At 44.2% G+C, this 23,460-nt stretch overlaps 1 protein-coding gene across 1 annotated transcript; it reads right to left on the bottom strand.

Annotated features, from left to right (window-relative positions):
* Positions 1-739: 739 nt before the first annotated feature.
* On the bottom strand, positions 740-23,252 carry LOC139663433 (phosphatase and actin regulator 3-like; the record flags this gene model as incomplete). Its single annotated transcript, XM_071542103.1, has 8 exons — positions 23,144-23,252; positions 5,671-5,829; positions 5,366-5,440; positions 5,044-5,184; positions 4,247-4,477; positions 3,957-4,164; positions 1,866-2,056; positions 740-893 (listed from the first exon to the last, which is right to left on the bottom strand). Coding segments are annotated over exons 1-8 (1,268 nt in total), but the record flags the coding sequence as incomplete, so codon positions are not given.
* Positions 23,253-23,460: the final 208 nt, after the last annotated feature.

Raw genomic sequence — 23,460 nt, 5'->3', positions numbered from 1 at the left:
TCTGAGTGTGAATGTGCAGCACAAAATTTCTCAAAGTAGTAGATGATCACAGTTACCATCCCAGTCAAATGTTGTAGACCTGGGTGCTCCAAGACATGGAATAGGAAATTGACTTAATTTATACTTTGTGTGTGGAATGGACTAACTAAAGAACAATATGTGGCAATTAAAAAGGTGGGTAAACTCCCAGGCAAACAACCACCAATATACCAAAATATCTGTTATATTTTCAGAAAAGCATTCATCTATGCTATCTATGCTCTTATAGGACCCTATCCTCATATCACTATCATCACTTTGACAGTACTTATGATGATGTAGACTATGAACTTTCCAGATAAAGATTTAGCCTAAACTAAGGAGTCTAAACTCTATGCTGGATCAGCAATAAAGTAACTGGCACACCATATAGTCTTAGTCATTAGATTACATTAGTGGTTGTTTGCCTCATGGTTGTTTACCCTTTATATTAACTACTACACCACTGCTTATATATGGTTCTTGATCCATGCTGCGTTTACTGTAAGACTCTTTTCTGCTCAACGTTTCTGCGGTTGTTAGCGGTTGGTGGAAGGGGAACAGACAAGCAGTGCAGAGAACAGTGAGTGTGTCGAGCGATGAGACGGACATACATGGGAGAGAGGAGGGTGTGTGTTGGGGGGGGGGGGGGGAGCTGATGGAGGGCTGATGGGAGGGGAGCTGATGGCGGGCTGATCTGGGTCCGCACAGGGCGACTCACTTGGCCAGCTTCATCTCTATCTGCTGGCGGATCTCCTGGCGCTCCTGGTCGCTGCGGACGGGGAAGATGTTGCGGTCCTCCAGCTCCTGCTTGCTGGGCCGGTTCCGGAGCTTCACGGCCAGCAGCTCCTTCCTCATTCTGCGCGGCAGGGTGCCTGTTGTTGTTGTCGTGGGGCGGCGGCGGTGCACAAATTAAGGTCACCAACAGCACAGCAGTTTTCGGCTCTGCCAGACATACTTTTCCAGCTAAACCCGCTAAACTGCCGCTAATCAGTACACACTGTGCTTTCGTGCTTTTCCTCACCAGACCTGAGACCTGGTTACATGAAAACTTATACCAACATGCCAAGCTTCAAGCTGCAAAATAACTGGCATGTAGTGCTGCTCATTCTGTGGCTCTGTTCTATAATGCAGCTATGTGATCATGTAATTTATGTATTCATATATGGCTTCTTATATGGAGTTTATGATCACAACAGTGAGCTGCAAACACTCACTCACACTGAGAAAGTGGTACCACTGAAGCCATTATGTGTAATCGCAAGCACATTATAAGCACAATGTGAGCGCATTATTATAATCAGAGCATGATACAATACACACGATGTGCAAAACTTTTACGGACTTGAATAATCCGTGGGGCAGCTGTGTAGTTAATGACATGATTAAACTGAATGTAATTCAGTCTGATAATTGTATTGCAAGAAAAGGTTTTCAATGGGCTATAATCTGCTTGTAATGCATCAAAATGCACTTCAAGTAAAGTGCTACTAGGTATGATTTTTTTTTTTTTTTTTCTCAGACCCATAGACATAGTAACCTCAGATGTCTGTATACTCTTGATGACCCACATAGAGTGACGCCATTGGCTGAATGACTGGCCAAGAATTAGGCCACCACAGCAGATGTTGACGGGCTGATGAAACTTAACACCACTAAGTCTGCTATTCGTCATCATCGCAAATCTCCCTGTCATACTCCCACTGTAAACAAATATCAGCAGAGATTATGCTGCTTCATTATCCATTGACAGGGCGCCCGGATTGTGTTGGATTTCTACATTAAGAGGTGATTAAGATGATAGTAAAGCAAATATTACGGCATGCGTCTATTATCAACAGACCTACCGGAGATAACGGACTCATTCCAGCTGTCCTGGTCGCTGTAGTATTCGTCTAGACGCCGGTTCTCCTTGTTCTCGTCGGACTCCTTCTTGCTCTCCGACTCGCCGGCCGGCTCCTTCTCTGTGCTGGAGGTGCGGGACAGACGACCGTCTAGACGGCGCTTCGGAGACGAGCGCGCCTCCTTCGCCTGGAAACTAGGGTCACAAAGCACAAGATAACCCCGTCCATTAATGTCATAAGACTTCAGTACATGCCTCGTGTGATGAGATGCAGCGTGGCCCGACGGTCGCGGAGTCTGCCGAGCGGTTCGATGGCTCAAAATTGATCTGAAGCAATGGCTGAATAATTAAAAACCAAGGAAATGCACACTGATTTCAGAAGAAATCAACCATTCCCACAAACTGCTGTGATTAGAGGCCAACCAATACTGGTGTTTAGTGAGGAAAAACCCAACAATGACTGTACTTTTGAGCAAAGGTGGCTTCTTTTAACACAGGCCACAGAATGGCCTAGCGGTTAGACAGATTGTCCCGTATGTAAAAGGTCATGGGTTCAATCCCCACAACAGCACTGTCCTGTCATAGTGTCTTTGACCAAGATGCTGAACCACTCACCCACTTACAGTAAGTTGCTCTGGAAAAGAGACTCAACTAAATGCCAAAAAAATTGAGGCCATAACAGTAGAAAGGCCAACATACCATCAACTGACAACTGTTGTGAATTTTAGAATTTAAATATCACAGATTGCAAAATCGTCTCTCTAGATCCACTTTCTATACAATCCATTGTTGTTCGATTTTCAAAGTCACATGAGAAAAGTAGTAGAGTAGGACTAGAGTATAATTATTTTTACCCCCTTTAATAGCTCTTTTGGTCCTCTCTCAGACCCCCAAAATCCATTGGCCTTGCTAGTGTTAATATTCTGTATTCTGTGCAAAAGCTGTCAGCGCAGTCTGTAAAATCTTGGGTGTCAGACAAATGAGCTTTAGAGACATTCATGAAAGCCGGGTCCTGTCTGAGATGAATAAGCCCCAGTCTGACTCACTGCATGCCCTAAAAAATTAACTGGAGCTCCTTCTATCTGCTCCTCGTCTTTCACCAGCAATACAACTTCTGTAGGAACTATTTTATTCCAGTGGCTATTTCTTACTTAAATGGGATCAACGCACAGGAAGCACACATAGGCGTCACATACACATCACATTTCTACATACAAATGCATAAAATCTATAGGATTCCAGTATGCTGGCACCGTGGACAAAATATATGATTCATATGTCATGGGTTTTATGTCATTTGCATATGATTCTATTTCTAACACTTGCATTGCTTTTGATATTTCTGTGTCCTCCCTGTGTAATATGTATGGTTGATGGTTTAGAGCACTTAGAGCACTAGAGGAAAAATAAGTAGATCATTTATTTAAGTATATTAATTATTATATATATAGCCAGGCAAAAATACATGAGAATTTCATTACAGCATTATAAATGCTCCTTCAATATGTGTATAAAATAAAATACAAAATAATGGCAGGAAGGAATTAATAAAACATGTATTTTTGACAAATATCTTTGAAACGACGATTTCACAACATCCATGAACAAAGAAAATTGCATCCACTGTCTTGTGCCAAGTAAAAAAAGCATTAGACAAGACAGAAAAAGTATGAGTGAAGGAAGAGGCGTTAACTGTCAAGAGTTTTGTTCCCAATTAGGCGTCGCTGTTCAGAGGGGATATGCTGTTTAAGCTGATTTTTATTTATTCCATGTTTTGAATGAATGAAGACCTGAGCACCCTCTGACATAAAGACATGTGGATCCAGGGACTGGATGCACAGCAGAGTTGAATATGTCCCATGAACAGGATATTTAAATGATCTAATAAGGCTAATATCACAGCATGCAACAATGCAAGGAATTTTTTTGCTTTTTCTAGGTGAAATGTTACTTTTCTTCTTAAAACTACACAAATAATGTCTTCAGAAGTATCTTGTTACAAATTATATGATGACACCTACAAAACAAACTGCAAAACTCACAAAGGTAATTTGTGATCGCACATGTCTTGAAGAGACTTGTATTGGCTTCTTACCTGTCCTGTCTATGTTTGGTGGCCAGGGCGCGGTGCAGTTCCTCAATGATGCAGCTAGGGGGCAACTGCGGGTGCAGCGCCCCGAGGTGGGGGGACCCAGTCGGGGTGGAGATCCTGCCTCGCAGCAGGGAGCCCTGGGGGTCTTTGGGAAGTGTGAAGTTCCTGGGCAAGGTGGCCGGGGACTTTTTCACTGGCACCGGATGAGGGCCTGCTGAGGAAAATAATCAGATTGAGATACTGCTGCACACACCTCATCTATGTGAAATGAAGCTTTGCCCTGGCAGACTCACCCTCTAGGCTGCCCAGTCTGGTGAGCAGTTTGACCGGCAGGTTGGGTGGAGGAGGGGTGCTGGCTCGTCTCTGAGGCTGGGCCACCGCCGCTTCCTGTTTCCCCTCCGCGGCCTCCGCTTTCCCCATGGACTGGTCATCGCCGGGGTCAGTGAGGGACGTGCTGTCGTCCTCCCCCTCCTCACTCTGACTGTGCTCTCCCATTGTCTTGGAATCCTCGGTCAAATCTTGCACTGAAATCAAACAACAGCCATGGTGAGACACAGACAGGGTGTGTGTTTTCACGATCTCTGTCTCCATCTAGTGGTCAATCAGAGAAACAGTCAGAGAAACTTCCAGACTGCAACCAGGCAAGATTTTCGACTTATCAGCCTAAATTAGGAAGGGTGGCTACGATGGAGAAAATAGATTCACCCAACTTGCCCAAATTAAATTCTGTTGTCGGCAGGTATGGTCACTGTGCAGAAATCTTCTCCACACAAAAGACATGACAAATGGAAACTGAACAGCAGTGAACGCCCTGTCCAGAGAAAGCTGGACTCACCTACAATGGCTGAACCTCTTCACCAGCTCCACCAGACAATAACAAGAGGACATTTTGGTCTAAGGATTGCACCTCTTGCTGCCTTTTGGTCCCACCAACATGCAAAATTGCCTCACACAGCTTTAACCACATTCCCAATAAAAGGAAACCTAAAAGAATACTCTTCAAAATAAACAAGTGGTGTCTTTGATTTGCATACTACTGAATTTCCTGGGTGTTATCTAGCCAATCTAGGGCTCTGTGGCGTTCTTTTACCTGTGGAGGGATCTAGATCGCTGCCCAGGTCTTCCAAGGTGTTGGCCAAAGGCGCCATGGGCTCCTCATCTCTGTCCTCACCGTCTGAGTGCGTCGGGGTGTCGGGGTCTTCGCTGTTACCCCCGCAAGCGAGATCTGACTCTACAGGCAGGCAGTGCACAGGAGAAAGAGGACAGCAATGGGTCATCATAGCGACTGGGCATCATATGGCCAGACGACATGAGCAACTGAACTGTAATAAGCCTGGAGTTATTATATGTGTGTGGGGCGTGTGTGTGTGTGTGTGTGTGTGTGTGCTCATCCATGCCCTCTCATTTTGCACCTGTCTCCGGCTCCCCGGGGTTCCTCCTGACGAGGTCATCTCTGCTCTGTCGTACAGCTGCCTTCTTCTCCAGCGCTAAACAACACAAACATTTTCCATTTACGAAACGGGTCCACATATTGCATGTAAATGAAAACAATTTCAGCAGCTTGGGTCCATTAGCAAACACAGCCCCCCCCCACCCCTGTATTCCTATTCACCGAGTGTTCCCAAACCACTCATGTGAGCCGTGCAGTGTTTACTTCCGCTGATGCGAGCACGAGCTCGCTCAAGCGGTCTTTTGTCGCTGCGCTTCACACACTCACTTGCCGAGGGCTTCAGCTTCTCGTTTTTCTTTTTCCTCCATTTCCACGGCTTGAAGATGCGTCCCAGGCTGGCCAGCTTGCTGTTGCGGCGGACGGGAGGCGTGCGAACCCCTGAGACCAGGCAGCCAGAATGCAGCGCTCTCTGCTGGTCCATCACATCTACAGCACAAACAGTAAAGCGCAGCCGTCTTAAAATAGGCCGGAGACGACAACATTCATCACGAACACGGACAACAGGGACATCGATCAGCGCTCCGACGCAGTTGAGGACTGAAGGACTTTCACAAGTCCGCATATACACACACAATTGATGAAATACTACTGACACCCTATCATGTGAGAGTAGCAGATGTGGGTCACGGGCTGTAAACGCTTTATTGATTCCAGCCTGATGGCTGAAGAGGAGCGGTGGAGAGGAGACAGAGAATGGTATTGTTTGTGTGTGACTCACATGGTTGCAGGGCAGCCAGGCCCTCCTGGCTCCTGGGAAACACAGACAATGGGCTGCTTTTAAAAAGACATCTTGAAAGACACACAGAAATAAATAAAGTCAGCTTCGGCTTCAATTGCCTTTCCTCAGGTCAAAGCAGCCTGGATTCTCCACTGCCGTCCCATTGGCTTGTGGACGTACGCAGCTTAAGGAATCCACTCGTTTGGCTAAGCAAGGTCCAACTCGAGTTTCTTTGAGTGACAGGATTGCACTAGCCTTACTCGCTGTCTACTGACAGACGTCGACTGACAATCAATGGCCATTCCTGTTAGCTGGTACTGTGACTTCTTGAAGCACTCTAAGTCTGCGTGCTAAGCTGGAAAAGGCCCGGAGTAGGGATCACAATGGACAGACAGTGAGACATACAGTCAGACAGACAGACAGAGAGGCTGACTGTGCTGACAGAGCTGACTTTTGTTATGCTGCACTGGGTGGCAGATACTGTACAGAGAGAGAGGGCTCTAGTTCCTCGGAGGAAGGACAGAAATAGGATAGGCACTCCTACACAGTCTGGCTCTGACAGCGAGCTGACACCTCAGGGAGCTTACAGCTGAGCCGTGGGCTGTGCAGGGATCACTCCATGAATGCTCTCATTTTCTGTCACCGATGTCTAAATCCACAACATCTGTTCATTTATCTCTTAAGAAACGGGGTGCCAAATAGGCCCTGATCACATTATAAGAAGACAAAAGTAAGTGTATTGTGTGAGCAATTTGTATTGGGTTATTCCACAGGTGCAGTGGGATTTGATTTCTGGCAGAGCGTAGACCAGCAAGTAATTGACGGACAGCGACGTGCGAGAGGTGGACAAGTTCAACGTCAACCCAAACGAGCACAATATTTTCACAATATGATATCATAGCATGGTAAAGCTTCATAATAAAACAGCTTTGGAACCTGTTTTGAACTGATACCAGAAAAATATTCAGGTCGTAATTTCACAAAACCATGCAGGTAGCAGCTATGGATGACTATGGACTCTCAATTCAGCACTATATTTACAGGGGTTTTCAACATTGGTGCAGGTCTAAATTTGTCTAAATGTTTGCTGGGATGCTTTTCTTTGACTTCAGCTTTGTGGACTAGAGATCCAGTTCAAACTGCTTCAGCTGCCTACAGAAGCATCAGCATATTTTCTCCTATCACTTGCCTTATATTTGCGAATGCTCTGGAATGGACCCATGATGGATACGCATGGGATAACATTACAAACATCCGCAGACTCCATGTACAACACGAGCCCAAACATAACTGAGTGTATTGATCCATGAACAAGCAGCGTATTGGCGCCTTGGGTTTCGCTGACACCCGAGGCAACCGCAGCGGGAGCCACACTGCTCGACAGCCAACAATGGGAAGCAGGTCAGTCGCCCAAGTCATGTCTGCCTGCCTAGGATGTGGTGGGGAATTCAGGTCAAGCCTGTAGTAACTGCAGCAGCAGGCCCAGGGTCAGGCTGCCGTTGCCATGGCTACCACGCTGGATGCTGCAGAAAAGGCCCTCGGAGGCAGAGAATCACCACAGCATGAGGAATAGGGGGGTTGCTGGGTGGATGGGAAGGCTGTTGCCACACAGAGAGACAGAGAACAGCGGCCAATCGTAGCCCAGGATGCAATAATGCATAATGTAAGTAAGGGAGTCGCTGTATTTTTAATTTGCAAGTTGTGCTGAAAAATTTATTCAAGTGGTTCGGTGTCAGGTTTGGCCCAACTGGAACACTCTAGCAGGCTTTTCTGCAAATTAGGCAAAAAGTGAAAATCCAAGACATCATTCTTTTCACCATAAAGAGAATCAAATGTCAGAGTAAGCTACTGTGCAGTGGACACTAGCCTAAAGCAAAGGTCTACTACAGCAGATAATGAGGCTGCTATGTCACACCAAGCACCTGGAATAAGAAATCACACCATCCTCATTGCTCACATTACCAATAATTGAATTGTTCTCAGGAGCCTACTACTCCTGAGTGTTATTGGTTATAAAAAAAAAAAAGAAAGATTACACCCATAGGAAACTAATCCTATAGTACATTTTAGAAGGACATTATACAAATATCACAGAAAAAAAATCTCTTAATCCCTGTAGGGTTATTATAGAGATATTATAGTTATGCCATAGGAGATTAAAAAAAAAATCGAGAATAGAAATAGAAAATAAAAAAATGCAGTGAAATAGTCACTATAAACTCACTACAGAACATCACATACACACTATATGCCGCTATGGGAATATTATATAGATACCATAGGAGATCTGAAAAAAAATACCATTAAGTACTTTAAAGTCGCTATAAACTCACTGTTGACTACCACAGACACGCTAGAAGTCTATGTAGGAATATTATAGGAATATTTTAGGAGTATTATAATGAGGGTAAATAAAAGAGATGCTGCTTCGCGGACTGACCCCAAATCTGTCTGATGTTGAACCAAAACAACTATTTCAAGGTTATTGCACTTACATATCATAAGATATACGTCCTCTTCAAAGCGGCCGATATTCACATCATATCTTCCAAAATGCACGAGTGGCTCCTAGTGACCGGAGACTGCCGTGATGTAGGCTATAAATACCGGAAGAAACGTTGTCTCCGTTCACTTACTCCGTTTAATACCAAATTATATATGGTGTTCGGCTATAGTTTGACGGCGATTGTCGCGGTCGGACCGAGTAGAAAGTCCGAGTGAGCGGCTTTACATCTGCAGATCTCCTGTTAGTGTTTATGTGCCATGTGGACCCCGCCTCTCTGGCAGGGAGGAGGGAGGCAATACACCGGCACACACTGCAAAAAATGCATTTCATTGTCATTTCATTTCAAAAAATGCCTACTTCACAATGTGCTTACTTTGAGATATGCTTCAAAATTGACATAAATTGCTCCAAAAAATGCTTTTATACATGCAGATGACATTGATTCGGAATATTTTTTTGGACACTGGGAATATGTTTTCTTCCACTGCTGACAACAAAGCCTGTATAGGCTATCTGTAAGTAGGTCTACTATATAGCCATCTTCAGAATATTTTCACCTTATAGATAGGCCTATGTTTCAAAGTAGCTAGACAAAAAACGGCCATTCATTGGCATTAATTTGAAAAATACAAAAAAAAAAAAAAAAACAGTATAGGAAGAAAATGTAGCTACAGTGTCCAAAATATATTTTGAATTTTCGATTTTAAAACATATGTACACATATTCTTAAGTATGAATATACTTGCAGATACATGTTGTCAAGGGAGCATAGGAAAAAAATGGATTTTCAATGTCTAACAATTTCCAGAGAAAGTCATCTAGATGTAGGTTTTGGCATATTTTGAAATCTCTTAATATATTCTGAAGTGTATGTGAAATGTATTTTTTGCAGCACTGGCTAGTCTCCTGGGAAATAGATACATGATGTATAGATAATTGATAAATGATGATAGCACAAACGTTTGACATGTTTTTGCTCTTTGAAGTCATGTGCAAACTATAGCTAATAGACTCTTGTTACAAGGGCTTCCCTTACAGAATAGGACTATAGTATTAGTAATGCTTATAGTAAGGATAGGATACTATACAATGTTTCAAGGTCATCACACTTATATATCACAGGAGATGCAGCTATTATGTCCTCTTCAAGCACTTGATATTCACATATCTCCCAAAGAGCAGACTGGCCCCTGCTGACCGAGACTGAAGCTTTCACAGCTGAGATGTATTAGGCTTATAAATACAAATAAGTCTTTTTTTTTTTTTTTTTACAATGGCTTCCCTCACAAAATAGAACCAAAGCAATCCTTTGATTAACAGATGCTGTACAAATATGGCAGCAAAAATGATATCACAGAAAATAATACCATAGTAAGATAAGGTCACTATTGAGTAATACAGACACACTACACTACAAATCGTAATATCATTTTTGTTAGGGTGCAATGGCTTCATTCAACAAACAGGCAAACTGATTTGTTTGGGGTATACATATTTTTTTGAAAACATTTTTACCTTCTACTTGGATACATGGGTTAGGGTTAGCCCTAACCTCATGGGCACAGGAGAGTAATTATTAATTATTCAGACAGCATCAATTGGTCTGTAAACAAAACCTTTGTGGTTTCAGATCAATTTCTAGAGAGCCACTAATATGCTAACAGCAGGAAGCGATGAGATACATCACAGATGATAAAAGTCAATGGCTGAATTTCTCCCCAGGGACAGACAAGCAGTAAGTAAAGTATAAAAACAAAGGCGTGTGCTACTCAGTGAGCATGAATCTCATTCAATATTTACAAGACTTCATTATATATGGCCAGAGATGGAAGGTATGCCACACTTACTCAAGTACTGTACAGTCCAGTAATGAAAGGTTTTGTTAGATGTAATTTACTTAAGCATATCTATTTTATAAGAGATCTAAGTACTTTCACCCCAATGGATTTCTGTTAATAATTCATTAGAGAATTTAAAAAAGGCTTTGCATACAAAATATGATCAGTTCATAATAAACTGATGAATGGCCTAAAGCTTGCAAACATAAGATCAGGGACTCTGAAGCAACTGCAGTGCTGCACTGACCTAACCATGAAATGTGAGCAGATTGGAGTTCAGTTATGCAAACATTTCTCAGAGGCAGAGCTGCTCTGGAGGCAGAAATAATTTTATTGGTTGAGCTAAACCTCAGTGGGCGGAGACAAAGAAAGAAGCGCAACATAGCTAAGTGAGAAATTTGAATGGCAAAGAAGGAACTCTGGTTAAAATATAATTTAATCATCTACATGGCAATGACTTATTTTTTCATTTATTCATGACCACGGTATTATAAGGTCAGCAGCTAGCTAACTAGCTTACCTAGGCTAGTTTGGACCTGGAAGGTCAGCTAGGATAACTAGCTAACCTAGATAACTTAGTATGGCTAGATTGTATTTTTTCAATAAGTATCAAGCACGCTAGGCTTCATAACATTAGCTTCCTCCTCTCTTACCTCTTGTCTTTCTCACTGGGCTTCAGTCTAATGTTACTTAGCCAGAAAAACTGTAGTTCTTCTAACCCTAACCCTAACCCTAACCCCTTGTCTCCGCCCACTGAGGTTTAACTCAACCAATGAGCAGCTCTGTCTCCAAGAGCTCCAATCTGCAAAATGTGAGGGCATTATTGTTTTGCACTTTTTCTTTAGATGCATAAGGTGTGTGTATGTGGGTGGGGGGGTTAAGTGGTGTTCAGCCACAGGGGAGAGGAGGTAAAATGGAGAACCAGGCTCTAAATCAGCAGTTTAACACAGCTCAAACCTGCAGTTATGGACTGTCCATCTGTGGAACAGTTTGCACCAAAGTGCTTTACAATTGATCGCACTTCTCAGCCACAAAGTAACTGAATCAGAGAACTGTTATTGATAGTCTCAGAGTATGTTCAGAGAGGACTAAAACAATTATGAATGACCCAACACCCACATCCAACAAGTGTGGAATTTGTTTGCAGATTGTTCTTAATGTCTGGAGGCACGAGTGGGTGATTCTGCAAAGATGGTTCCAATTGCGGTCACATGTAAAAATATAACAAATATGTGTTAAAACTTCAAATGTCCATACAGATTACCAGATTGAACCAATATAATAATCACATTTACTCACATGATATTTACGCATATTGAGAAATGCTCCTGCTCCTCATCTTGACCCTTCAAATTAATGTCTAAATTTACAGCAACTGACAATTTAGAACTTTCTTTACCGTCTATGTTTGCCGGTCTAGTCTGCTTGTTGCCTTACTGTTTGCTTGTAAGTTATTTCTTCAGCTTCACCTTGTTGCTTGTAAATTATTTTACTGTTTGTCTATCTGCTTTACTGCACTTGCTTGTCTTGCCTGTATGTTTGTCTTCTACTGCCACATCCTATTATGATCCATGTTGCTTTACTGTATGATATGGTTAGGGTTAGGGTTAGTCAGTTTTGTTATCCATGTTGGTATGACGTTATCTTTTTAGTATTTCACCTATCGCCCTGGGAGTAAAGTTGAAAATTAGTGATATTGGTACATTTACAGAAAACAATGATCAATATCCACTGTGACAGTTAAAATAAACCAAATAAAGTAAGTAAATCCTTGTAAGTTGGTAGTATTACATGTCTGTCTAGTTGATGTTCTATTAATTCCAAACAAACTGCTGTCGCTGCTGCTTAAAATTTAAAAACGCATCACTTCCTGTGCACCAGAGGATTTTTCCCGGGAAAGACCTGGGGCACGTTCAATCTAAATACGGTGTGCACCGTTTTGCTACGGTTTCCGGGTTGAACGTCATGTTTCCTCGAAACGGTGTGCAACGGGCTTTGAGGTACGTTGTCTCTCGTTTGGTGGGTGTGTCAGAGGTGTTAGCCAATCAGCAGCGACGTGTATATAAACCCCGCTGTATTAAAAAGGCAGTGCGCACAATGGATCCAACAAAAGTCCTTTACAAATGCGTCCGCTGCAGCTTGCTGTCTGCAACAACTGAACTAATTAGAAGACATGTTTGTATCTTTTGCTATTGTATGAACCATTGTGGAGTGACACTTTCATAAACTTTTCTACTCCACTCTACTCCTCTAAATATATAATGGTAAATATTACAATATCATATCACAACAACAGTGATCAGCAATAATGATAGGCCTCATAATAAAATAATTAGCTCATATAGATCCTAACGCAGTCTCGAAGGTAAAGAGTGGATTATCCTTCACCTGAAATGTTTGCCTTGTCATCCTGAAATGCATTTCAGGCAAATGTTGGATCACTATAATTAGGAACCACAGTTTCCACAAACCCCTTCACTCCATTGGGATGTTCTCTGCTATTCTGGACGGCAAGGGCAGTGACTGTAACATCGAGCGTGTTTTGTAGTGTTATACACATATTTAAAGAACGCAAAGAATGGCCTTCTCAGCTGCCGTAGTTGCGACGCTCGCGTAACACAACAGGGTGTTCAACGCACCACCGTTTCCGTTTAAATAAACGTTTTGCTACGCTTTGTCGGGGCTGAACGCAGGGCGGCATCAATGTAAAAGCTTTCATGAACTGGCTATGGGTTGAGTCACTACTGTTTTAAATCAGTCAGCAGTAGAGAGTAGCAAAACAGACATCTATTTATATGGAAATGTTGGAAACGCAGATTATTTAAATGTTATGTTCCCCAAGACGTAACAGCCCAATGAGTAACTGCTAGCGTTAAAGTAACAGTAAACCTACGTAGCAGAGACTCTAACCCAGGATGTCATACTTATATAAGGCCTGGAGCTACTCCACAGGCAATGAATGGGAGATTGACTGGGTTTTCTTCACATTTGTCTGACATTTAACACCTAAATGCTTTGCATCGCAGTAGCGCTACCAGTTTCTAAACCAGAAAATGGACACGTAGCTCCAGAAAACCCCCTCCGCTGCTGAAATCCAGTCCTGTTCTCCTTTAAATCTGCTGAATCATGCATAGTGTTTGGGATGCAGCCTATGAGCCAATGCAGTCTCACAGTGACAGATCGGAGAATGTAGCAGCAGGGAAGACACACACACACTCTGATTCTCTGGGATTCCACTGAAAGGGATATTTCAAGGTTGGGAGGAGGCCAGGTTTGTCAGGTCAAACTTGGCGCTGTCTGGGCTTAGCAGCAGAGTTAGCTCCCAAAACATGTCCTCACAACAGGTTGGTTGGAAGGAAACTATAGGAAAATGAATGAAAAATGCACTCATCTCCCCATGGGTGAGGACACAAGGCCGAAACATTTTGATGAACTAAGAAATGCTTTTACTTGCATGGGGTGGATTTCATAGTTTGCCTTAAGTCTCATGATCTGAATAGTTTTTTGTAGTGAGCGTTCTTTTTTGTAAGTTTAACTAACACTTTGGTAGGAATCATGTGAGATTTAAAGCAATATTCCACTTAGTTTTAACATGGGGGTTATTTGGCACTTGGCCGCCCTGAAAACCAGAATATGAACTAATCACCAAGATCGGATGCAGCTGGACGAGTTTGTAGGGTTTGAATGAGGCCATGAAAAAAGCCTGAAAACATACATTTAACACATCTGTGAACAGATTCAGTCATTGGTCCATCGTCATTTTGCATTTCTGTTCTTGGTTTACACTAAAATTAGTATGTAAAACTTATTGTAGATCCGGTCTCCCAAACAGGAACTATCTCTCCTAAATGGTAATCCTCCGCTATGTTCTCTTCTATCAATAAAAATGCTATTTGGCGAAATGATGTTCTAAAACGTTGGACCCACAGTCAGTTGAAAATCACAGCAGCTGGATCTGTTGTTGAATCTGTTCACCAACATGTTAAATGTCAGTTTTCAGTCTATTATTTTCATGTCTATTATTTTCTGTCTAGTATTTTTGTGGCCTGAAAAAAAAACGCTACAAACTCGTCCAGCTGCATCTAATCTTGGTGAGTAGTTTATATTCTGGTTTTCATGACTAAAACTAAGTGGAATATTGCTTTAAGCATAGACAAATCCCAAGTAGAAAGAACAAAGCCAGATATTGTAATACTATAAAACCATCAGTGTAAAGAGTAATAATGTTTCCAATGTTTCATGCAAAGATACAGTAATCAGGTTTGTTCCAATATTATGGGCTACACTCTCTGATTGTTAAACCTAAGAAGAAATCTGGCCCTTATTTGTAACAAATAAATGTTTCATGCCTGTGTTTTACAGCAAATCTGTACCGATGCCCATGGGGGCTTTCTCTTTGTAAAAGGCTCGGCTCCTTCTCAGCAGCCATTCCTTTCCAATGGCAGCGAGCTGCTGTGTTTTCCCTCTGTGGACTTCCAGTTTTTATTTCATCGGCTGTGCTGGAGTCACATCAGAACAGTCTCATAGTTACACGCTGATTAATAGCTTTCATTTTCACTTTTTAAGACTTCATTCCAGTGGGAGGTTCACGTGTTTTGAATCCAGCACCCAGTTTCAGCAGATTGATTTTTGCAGCTGCTGCACCCCCTCCCCTCCTACTCCTCCTTTTGCGCTGCTGCGAGATTCGACTCTGTGAGAGTGATCAGTCTCTCCACTCCTCCTACTGTGGGCTTAAGCATTTTGCTTTAATTACATCTGCCAAAGCCACAGAGAGCAAAATATCTCTCTTTCGTGATAAAGCCTTAGCTAGGCTTCTTCCATTTGCCCATCTCCATGGGATGCAATGTAGATTTTGTAAAAAAAAAAAAAAAAAAAGGAAATGATTCAAAACTCAGCGGCGGTGGTCTACACACTCTATATACTTGTCTTCCCTAAGTGATATCGCAGTTCTGTTTCCATTTACCCAACCCTTCATATTCCCTTGTTGTAGGGTAAGGATGTCAAAGGGATCAGCTGGATGCTCTGGTGTGTTCTCATGTGCAACATATTGCTTTTTTACCCGGCTCTGAAAGGAATTAGGTCAGCACATGAAACATTCATAAAAAATACATTATGTGTAAATGGCTGACGGCTTAAGTCAAGTAGCTTCGCCGAACGAGGCTAGTCCGCCGCCCATTCGCTGCCTCTGCTCCCAGTATCGACACACTTTCTCTCTCAAAATAAAGGCTATTTATGGCGTGTGCACACCCACCCCCATAAGTGTGCGCTGTTATTGTGAAGATGGGGACTGCGCGATTCCAGCATATGAAAACCCTGAAGGATACAGTACAGAGGGGTGAAGATGTAGAAAAATATCCATGCAACTGTAAATGTATAAAGGCAATGTCGCTAAAGCAGAAATTATGGGCACAGAGAGCACAACGGAGCATAAAAACAAAGCTCTGGACAGCATGCAGACCAGTGAGCACGAGCCACAGCCCGTTTCTCTGAGCATGGCACTACCATCCAGGCTGATTTGTTTTCTTTTGTCTGTTTCGGGGGGTGGGGTGGGGGTGGGGGGTGAATTTTGACACACCAAACAAGAATTTTCAAGTCCCACATCCCACATTGTTTGGCTGGTGGGGGAGGGGAGGGAAGCGGGGCGGGGGGGGGGGGGGGGGGGGGTGTCTGTGTGCATGTGCATCTTAATTTTTACGCTCTATGATGTGTGTGTGTGTGTGTGTAGCGGGGGAGGGGGAGGGGGGGCGGTACAGTTTCTCCGTTTCTATTTTTTGCCGCCGCTCAATCAAGCGCATGGAGACAAACACTATCTATATGTATTGCTTCTCTGTTCTCTCAAAGGGAAACCCGGCCCCGGAACGGAATTAGCACATCGCTACATGTTGGTCCTTTGATGTTAATTACTCCCTGTGATATCAGACCGTTCGGGCTTGATTTGCGCACGTGGACAAGTCACTCCAACGCTCGAAATGAATCCAAAAAAAAGATGATATCAACTCCCTTTGTGGACATAGTGACACCACCCAAGGTTATGGACAGATTTTCCAGTTCGTGACCATTAGCAATACAATTGATTAAAGCTTTTGATGTAAAAGTTCAAACATTCTCGAAGTCAGTCTCTAGTTTGTGGCTATCTTCTTTCCACAGATTAGCCCCAGGTTGCCATAGTGTGATGACAGTACACTACGAACCGCAAATCCCTTTAAACCTTACATTTACATGAATTCATGCAAAATCCCCTTACAAATAGTTATGGGAGTGATTAATGGAGGAGACCCCATCACAACCTCCTTAAACACCCCCTTAATTTTTGGCATTCTAATATAATGAAAAATTCAGGGTACAGGAACTTTCCCTTAATAACTCATGAATAACTCATGAATAACCCTGTAAACCATGCACAAAAGGCATTAAAAAAATCCCTTAATTACTAGTGCCATCAAGCCATGAATAGATCCCTTGAAAACCGGTGATAGTAGGCATTACTTTTTTAAAGCTAAGCTATGTTATTTTTAATGGATAATTAACGTTTAGGTAATGGAGAAATTAAGGACATTTCAGGGATAACATGAGGGGGTTTGGTTTCAAAGTGATCACATATTAGAGAGTTTTGGCTTCCAGCTTTGGCAGGGGAGTTTTTCCATGGATTCCAAATATTGAGTGAACTCTTTACAGTAACATAGTCAGCCTACCTCTGCAAGCTGCTCCAGGTAGTAGACAGATAGTCAGACTGCCTCACTGGTCCCAACTTTCAAGGTCCCAGTCAGCCCTGAGCAACAGTCCACTGCTCTGCCTTTCTCACCCAACCCAGCCTGGCGTTATGCGAGAGCCTCATACATAGTGGCGTCTGTGTCCTTTCATTAGATTGGTGGAGGGTGACGTCATGTTTTGTCCTGCCTGTGGCGCTGCTGTCCGGGGCCCTGGAGTCAGTGGGACCCAGGGACATCTCTGCATACTGCATAATGGCATGGGAGATGAGTAGGCAAAAAAAAAAAAAAAAAACACAAGGTGCTTTTGAATTAGCTACTGTACCACTGACTCTTGGCCAGCTAATAATAAGAAAAAAAAATCAATGTTGCACCAAAGACCCAAGGGTAAAAACACACGGAACAACCTATTACCGTTTGAGCAAAGTCACATTTTCATTTAAACTGCTAGATTAGAGTCACATTACTTCCGCGACGCTCTACATGAATCATTGCCATGCTGTCCATGCTAAATCCTTCATCACTGCTTTCAGATGTTCCACTTCTGAAACAGAGACACGAGATCCACAATAACTCTGAGGAGTTGCATCAGTTCTAAAAATATCAACAGAAGGGCATGAAGTTATGCAAAGTTTTTTTTTCTTTTTTTTCTCCCCATGCGCAGTTTTTCGTTTTAACCTCCTCTGAGGAAATTTCAAAAGCTTTCGAAGCTTATTCTAATGCTGCCTGTTCAGTTTTCATCCCTGTCTCATAATGTGAGGGTTGATTTGGCCTGAAGTGCAAATTCGGAAACGTTCTCACTTCACTCTAACTACAGCTTAAACCTTACTGTAACATGGTGCAGTAGTAAGCATCAGACCTTTTACATATTGCTGTTGTGCGCAAACCTCGTACAGTAACTGCTATTTCAGTGATTGCCATGTTTTCAATTAAACTGAAGGATTACACGCTCCTCTACGGGTTGAGGTAATTCTCCGACCTCTTGGGCTTACTTGAAACCCTTCCGCATCCCTTCGTTCAGTGTTGAAAATCCATTGTCATCAATCTTAAAACAATAGCTGCGATTTGGTCTTTATGCAGTATGACCTTGGACAAACCGCGAGTCCCTATTCATTGCTGGCCAGGTGTCCGCAGTGCTGAACTCATCCTGACAGTGACTCAGACACGCTTACCTTGATTGTCACTGCTTCATTTATGCAACATAACTGCCAAGTACGGCCCTCTTGTAGCTGTATCACCTAGGGCTGGGTGATATGGACCAAAAATCGGTATTTTTAGGCTGAATGGCGATACGCGATATATATCTCGGTATTTTCTACGAAGTGGGCTAAATGTTCAGTTGTAAGTCAAAGCCACATGTGAGATGTCACAAGCACTTTCATTAAAACAAGACTGTGATCAAAATAAAATGCAAAGACAGGGTTTCCTTCCCTGTTTTAGAACAGTCTGGTAAGTTCAGAAAATTACATCTCTTTATTGTAATGCAGCCTTTAAAACCAGGAAAAGACAACACTTATGCCATATCACGATATTACCATATCCAAAATCTAAGACGATATCTAGTCTCATATCACGATATCGATATAATATTGATATATCGCCCAGCCCTACTATCACCTACCGTCAACAAGCTCCCCTACTCTTCTGACCCCACTTAGCGGCACTTCAAGATGTCGTTCAACACATCCCCAATCCTAGAAACCCCCTAGACCCTCAGCCTCATTCCAGTGCAGTAGTGCCATTACTGTAAGGCAAATTTGACTACTTGTAACCAAACCGAGGCTGCAGAGGACACTAGCTTACATCTTCACTGGGCTGCCACCCCATGTCATGGAGTTCAATGGCAATAATACGGATGCCATGACACCCGAATGCTTTACAACAGACATTTCAATTGAGACAACTGTGGACGCCGGAACTGACACTGCTTTTCTGCCCTAGCGTATTTATAGGCCTTCTTTTTCTATGGCCAGCTATGAACACCTTTCGTCCCGTTTCCCCTCATCTTTAATTATGAGCCGCTGTCAAAATGCTCATGTGGCGGTGAAGGAGATTTAGCACATGTCCCTTGCTGAGCTGAACACTCTCGGCGCACCAGGGTAACCGCGTAGGAGCGGGGGCCTGCCGGGGCTGCCGTGATCGCTATGCTCTCTGTGGCTCTGAATATGGCCGGCTATGCATAGGGCTTCCCGATTAATAAAACATGAGCCGCGTCGATTCGCGTATAAGGGATCCTAATCTCCTCATCGCGGGGGGGGGGGCCTCTTCCACCTCCTTCTCCTGCTCCGACTGGATGTGAGGACGAACTCGAGCTTATAGCGCTGGCTGGAGGAGGAGGAGGAGGAGGAGGAGGAGGGGGGGTTTAGTCCAGGGAGAGAGCCTTTGATGTTACAGCAGCATGTCAGATTAGCACAACAGGACCAGCTCAAATGGGGGGGAAGAGGGGAGCGGGCAAAGAGGCTCCTGCAGGCTAGAGGCAACACCAGGGATTGACTTGGCACCTGTATCCGATAAACACACAGATGTGACGCAAAGATGCCTGCAGTCTGATGCTGCGTTCACACTGTGGCCTAAAAAAACCACACAGGCCATGATATTTCAGCATCGCGGGATGTCAGTCAACTTGTATAAGCCTTGTGGTTGCCAAGGTGATTTCAATATGTACACTGATGCTTTAAATTCTATTATGACTGTGCATTTTTATTCTTTCATTTTATTACAAAAAGTCTCCTAGGTTATATTTTGCTGAAGTGATTAAACGTGATCCCCACTGCACAGGAACAGGAAGCCAAAGCAGGGAACGGGGAATAGCCCAGCCAGACCGGAACTGTGGCGGTACATCTTTCTCCCAAAATGGACAAAGTCGGAAAAAGAAAGTTATGACTTATTCACAACTTCGTTCTCTTGGTTGGAGGACGAGAGAAGAAGAGCAGGTGCACGAGCTCATGCGGGTGCATCCACTCGGGCTAGATTTTACAACATCTGGTTTGTCTTCACCACCGCGGCGGAGGGGAAGAATTCAGCTCACGGTATCCTGCCCTGTTCTGTCTCGCAGGCATGGTAGGCGTTTACGCTTTACGCCGGCGTTGGCAGAGTTCACAGTCGTTCTGCTGCTGAGAACAATGAACATCCGGTTTGCCGGCTACCGCATATGCCACAATTTGAATGCGGCATGAGTCCAACCTTAAGGCTACAATGTTTTGGCTGTGCAGACTATTCTGCGTCATCCCTAAAAGATGCTGCTGGTGATGTAACGCGCACAAGACGATCAAGGTGGCCGCTAACCCACCATCTCCTAATAAAACCAGGAGGAATTCCATATAAAGGGAGACTATCCTTAGCGCTGTGTTGTGTGCAGAGTCTCCTGTCTCTAGCCGGTCGAGCAAAGCACTGGTATCTAGGCTGTGTTGGGCTGCGAGTTCTGGGAAATGTGTATTCAGGTTAAATCAGATGGCTGGGAGTCCACAGTGCTCACTGCGCTTATCTGGAATGAAAATGAGCGGCATGAGAATCTGATTTTGAAGCTTCACGCGAGTATTCAATCTCAGCACTAATGACCAGTATCTTTACGAGGTAGATTTGCCTGTATCGGTCATGCACCATCCACAGTAACATCCACAGAGAAACTGCTGTTATCCTACATCATAATCCAAGCAGTGTGATGGAATAAGAGGTCATTTGTATATGAAGACTGGTCTTTTGTGCAGCTGATTCACTGTGACATTGCCCAGCTGGGCGCCACGATCCGAGATCTGTCACTCCCCCCCCCCCTCTCTCTCTCTCTCTCTCTCCCCTCTAATCGTGACGGTTCCTCTCTGTTCCTCAAGTGCCCGCTCAGGAGCCGAGATCAAAGCCGCAGCAGGGGTGCCGAGGCTAAGAAAGGGTTAGCACTGAGCGGAGGGGATGGAGGCATGGAGGCATGGAGGCATGGGGGTGGGGGTGGGGGTGGGGGGGGGGGGGGGGGGGGGGGCAGGCGGGTTTTCACTCGCTGCATTGCCCGAGCGCCCTGTCTGCCCTGCGGGGGGATCCGGGTGAAGTCGGCAGGGGAGAGATGAACGTGCACAGTGGCAATTAACGGTATACGACGGGACAATCCCGCCAGTGTGGTCTGCGAGGCTTCACGAGAGAGATATATACCGACGCCGTTACGTAACCATAACGACCCCACGACAGCGTGACAGGCGCTGGGTTCGCCGTCGAGGGCCCACGGAAAACAACAACAGTGTGTCTCTGTTGGCGAGAGAGAACATTAAGATCTTTCTGCACTATTGCCGGAGCCTCCATGTGCTAAAGATAGCCGACCGTGTCAGATGGGCTGATGTTCCGGGCCGGCCATATCAAAAAAGGAGCGTAACATCGGGAGCACTGAAAATGAGAGTCCCGTCAGCTGTGGTGCAATAAGAACGCATAGATATGAAGTCAGATGAAGTTATGTTTCTTATAAGCATATTACGGTCTCCTACCCCTCCCCTCCACCCCCCAGCTCAGCCGCCCACACGCCTCACACTTCAAACCGCGATTCAATAACTGAACTGTGCGGAAAAAAAGCTCCTTATTTGTACACACACAGCTGCTGTACAGTATCAAATTCTCTGTTCGACCAATCACTTGGCTCCTTCTCCGCTGCCACACATTGAATCCATGACACCTGGGTTCTGTTGGCTGGCAAACAGCTGCTTCAAGAGCCTATATTCCAGCGACGAGTGATTTATCATGTTTCCATATCGATCCATTTACTCAATACCTTTCAAAACGGTTTATTTTTTATTTTTTATGAGCGCTCATGCTCGCTGGTTATTGAGCAACACCGAAGGCCTGCCCCGACGATTCTCAGCGGGACTGTGATCCACCGGTCTTACTGATGAACCACAATTCACAGACCGAAGTGGCATTTCACTCTGAATGGCCGGTTGCTGTACATCACCGGCCGCATCGAGAGAGCCGACCCAGTAAGCGAAGCAGGCAGATAAACACCATGTCGGCCTCACAGTGGGAGAGCCAAGTGCTGCTGCCTTCTGCCATTTGGGTCACCATGGAAACAGCCACATACACAACCAGCACTTGTCTCCAGCCTCGACTCAACACGCTCCAATCCATGTGTGATGACGAGGTCTACATATTTAGGCTACTTCCCATACTGTAAAAAAATACATAAATAAATACATTTCACATACACTTCAGAGTATGCTCTAAGGGCAGGTTTCAAAATGTACAAAAATTGGACCAAAAAATGTATTTCTATATGTTGAGGAAATCCATTTTAAATTTTGGACTCTTCTATGCAAAACACAATTTGGCCACTCAAATGTATATTTCAACATGTTTTTTTTTTTCCCTTAGTCAGAGCTTGGTAATCTCAAGAGTGGAATGAATCATACACTGGGCAATAACTGAGCGACAGATTGGTAGGGAAATATAGGATAATTAATATACTCCTGCCATTACAGCAACGAAGCATGTGGGTCTGCAAATGACTGAAAATCTTTGCCATCTTTGCATCACACATAGCAGTAAATCAATGCAGGCCATCTTTCATTGAGTTAGCACAAATACAGGATGCTGTGCTGAGAAAATCGCCCAAATGTAATGGGAACAAACGGGTATGGCACCAGTTTAACAGCATTTCATGTTTTGGTTACAGGAGCCATGTACATGTGTTGCAAATATTGTGAATTCACTGGAGGTGCGTTCGTGGTTGTCATTGTCAATGACATTACCACAAGTGCAAATTTCACAAATAGGGCCCATTGCACAGCGGTGAGTACGGGGTAGTAAATGACGCACGTTTACAACACAGCCTACGTTTGTTGCATACAAATTCACTGGGATCACCGCGGTCGGGATCGGCGTGACGGGCTGCGGGCGATGCCGTCCCTATATGAACGAGCTGCCAAAATAACAAACCAATGAGCGATATGCCAGGCGGTGACAGGAGATGTGCAACATGCGTCTAGGCCCTCTCCCCTCTTACCTGCTCTGTGCGCTTCACCTAAGCGGACCTCGGAGATGCTGCTCGGGTCACTTTGAGATCTTCCCCGCTGCAGCACGCAATCCTCGTCCAGCCCGTCCGACGAAGCCATGGTGGAAAGACAAGCAGAACGCCAAATGAAATACTGGACGCGGTATCGCCGTCAGCCAAGGTCACTGGCATCAAGTGGTGGTGCAGATTTAATGTGGCTGGACCGCTGCTGCAGCTCCTGGTTCCCGATAAGGAGCAGCGCTGCTGGAGAAAGGGAAATCCATTACGCGCGCTGCATTATGCTGCCTTCAAGTGCTCCTCGTAAAGTC

Source organism: Centroberyx affinis, unplaced genomic scaffold (genome assembly GCF_046629955.1).
Source record: "Centroberyx affinis isolate AG114_WGS23_722 - 3 ecotype Tasmania unplaced genomic scaffold, CSIRO-AGI_Caff_v1 ptg000225l_1, whole genome shotgun sequence".
Classification (NCBI taxonomy): Eukaryota; Metazoa; Chordata; class Actinopteri; order Beryciformes; family Berycidae; genus Centroberyx; species Centroberyx affinis.
Note: the sequence above shows the minus strand (reverse complement) of the source record. Positions and strands in the feature narration are given on the sequence as shown.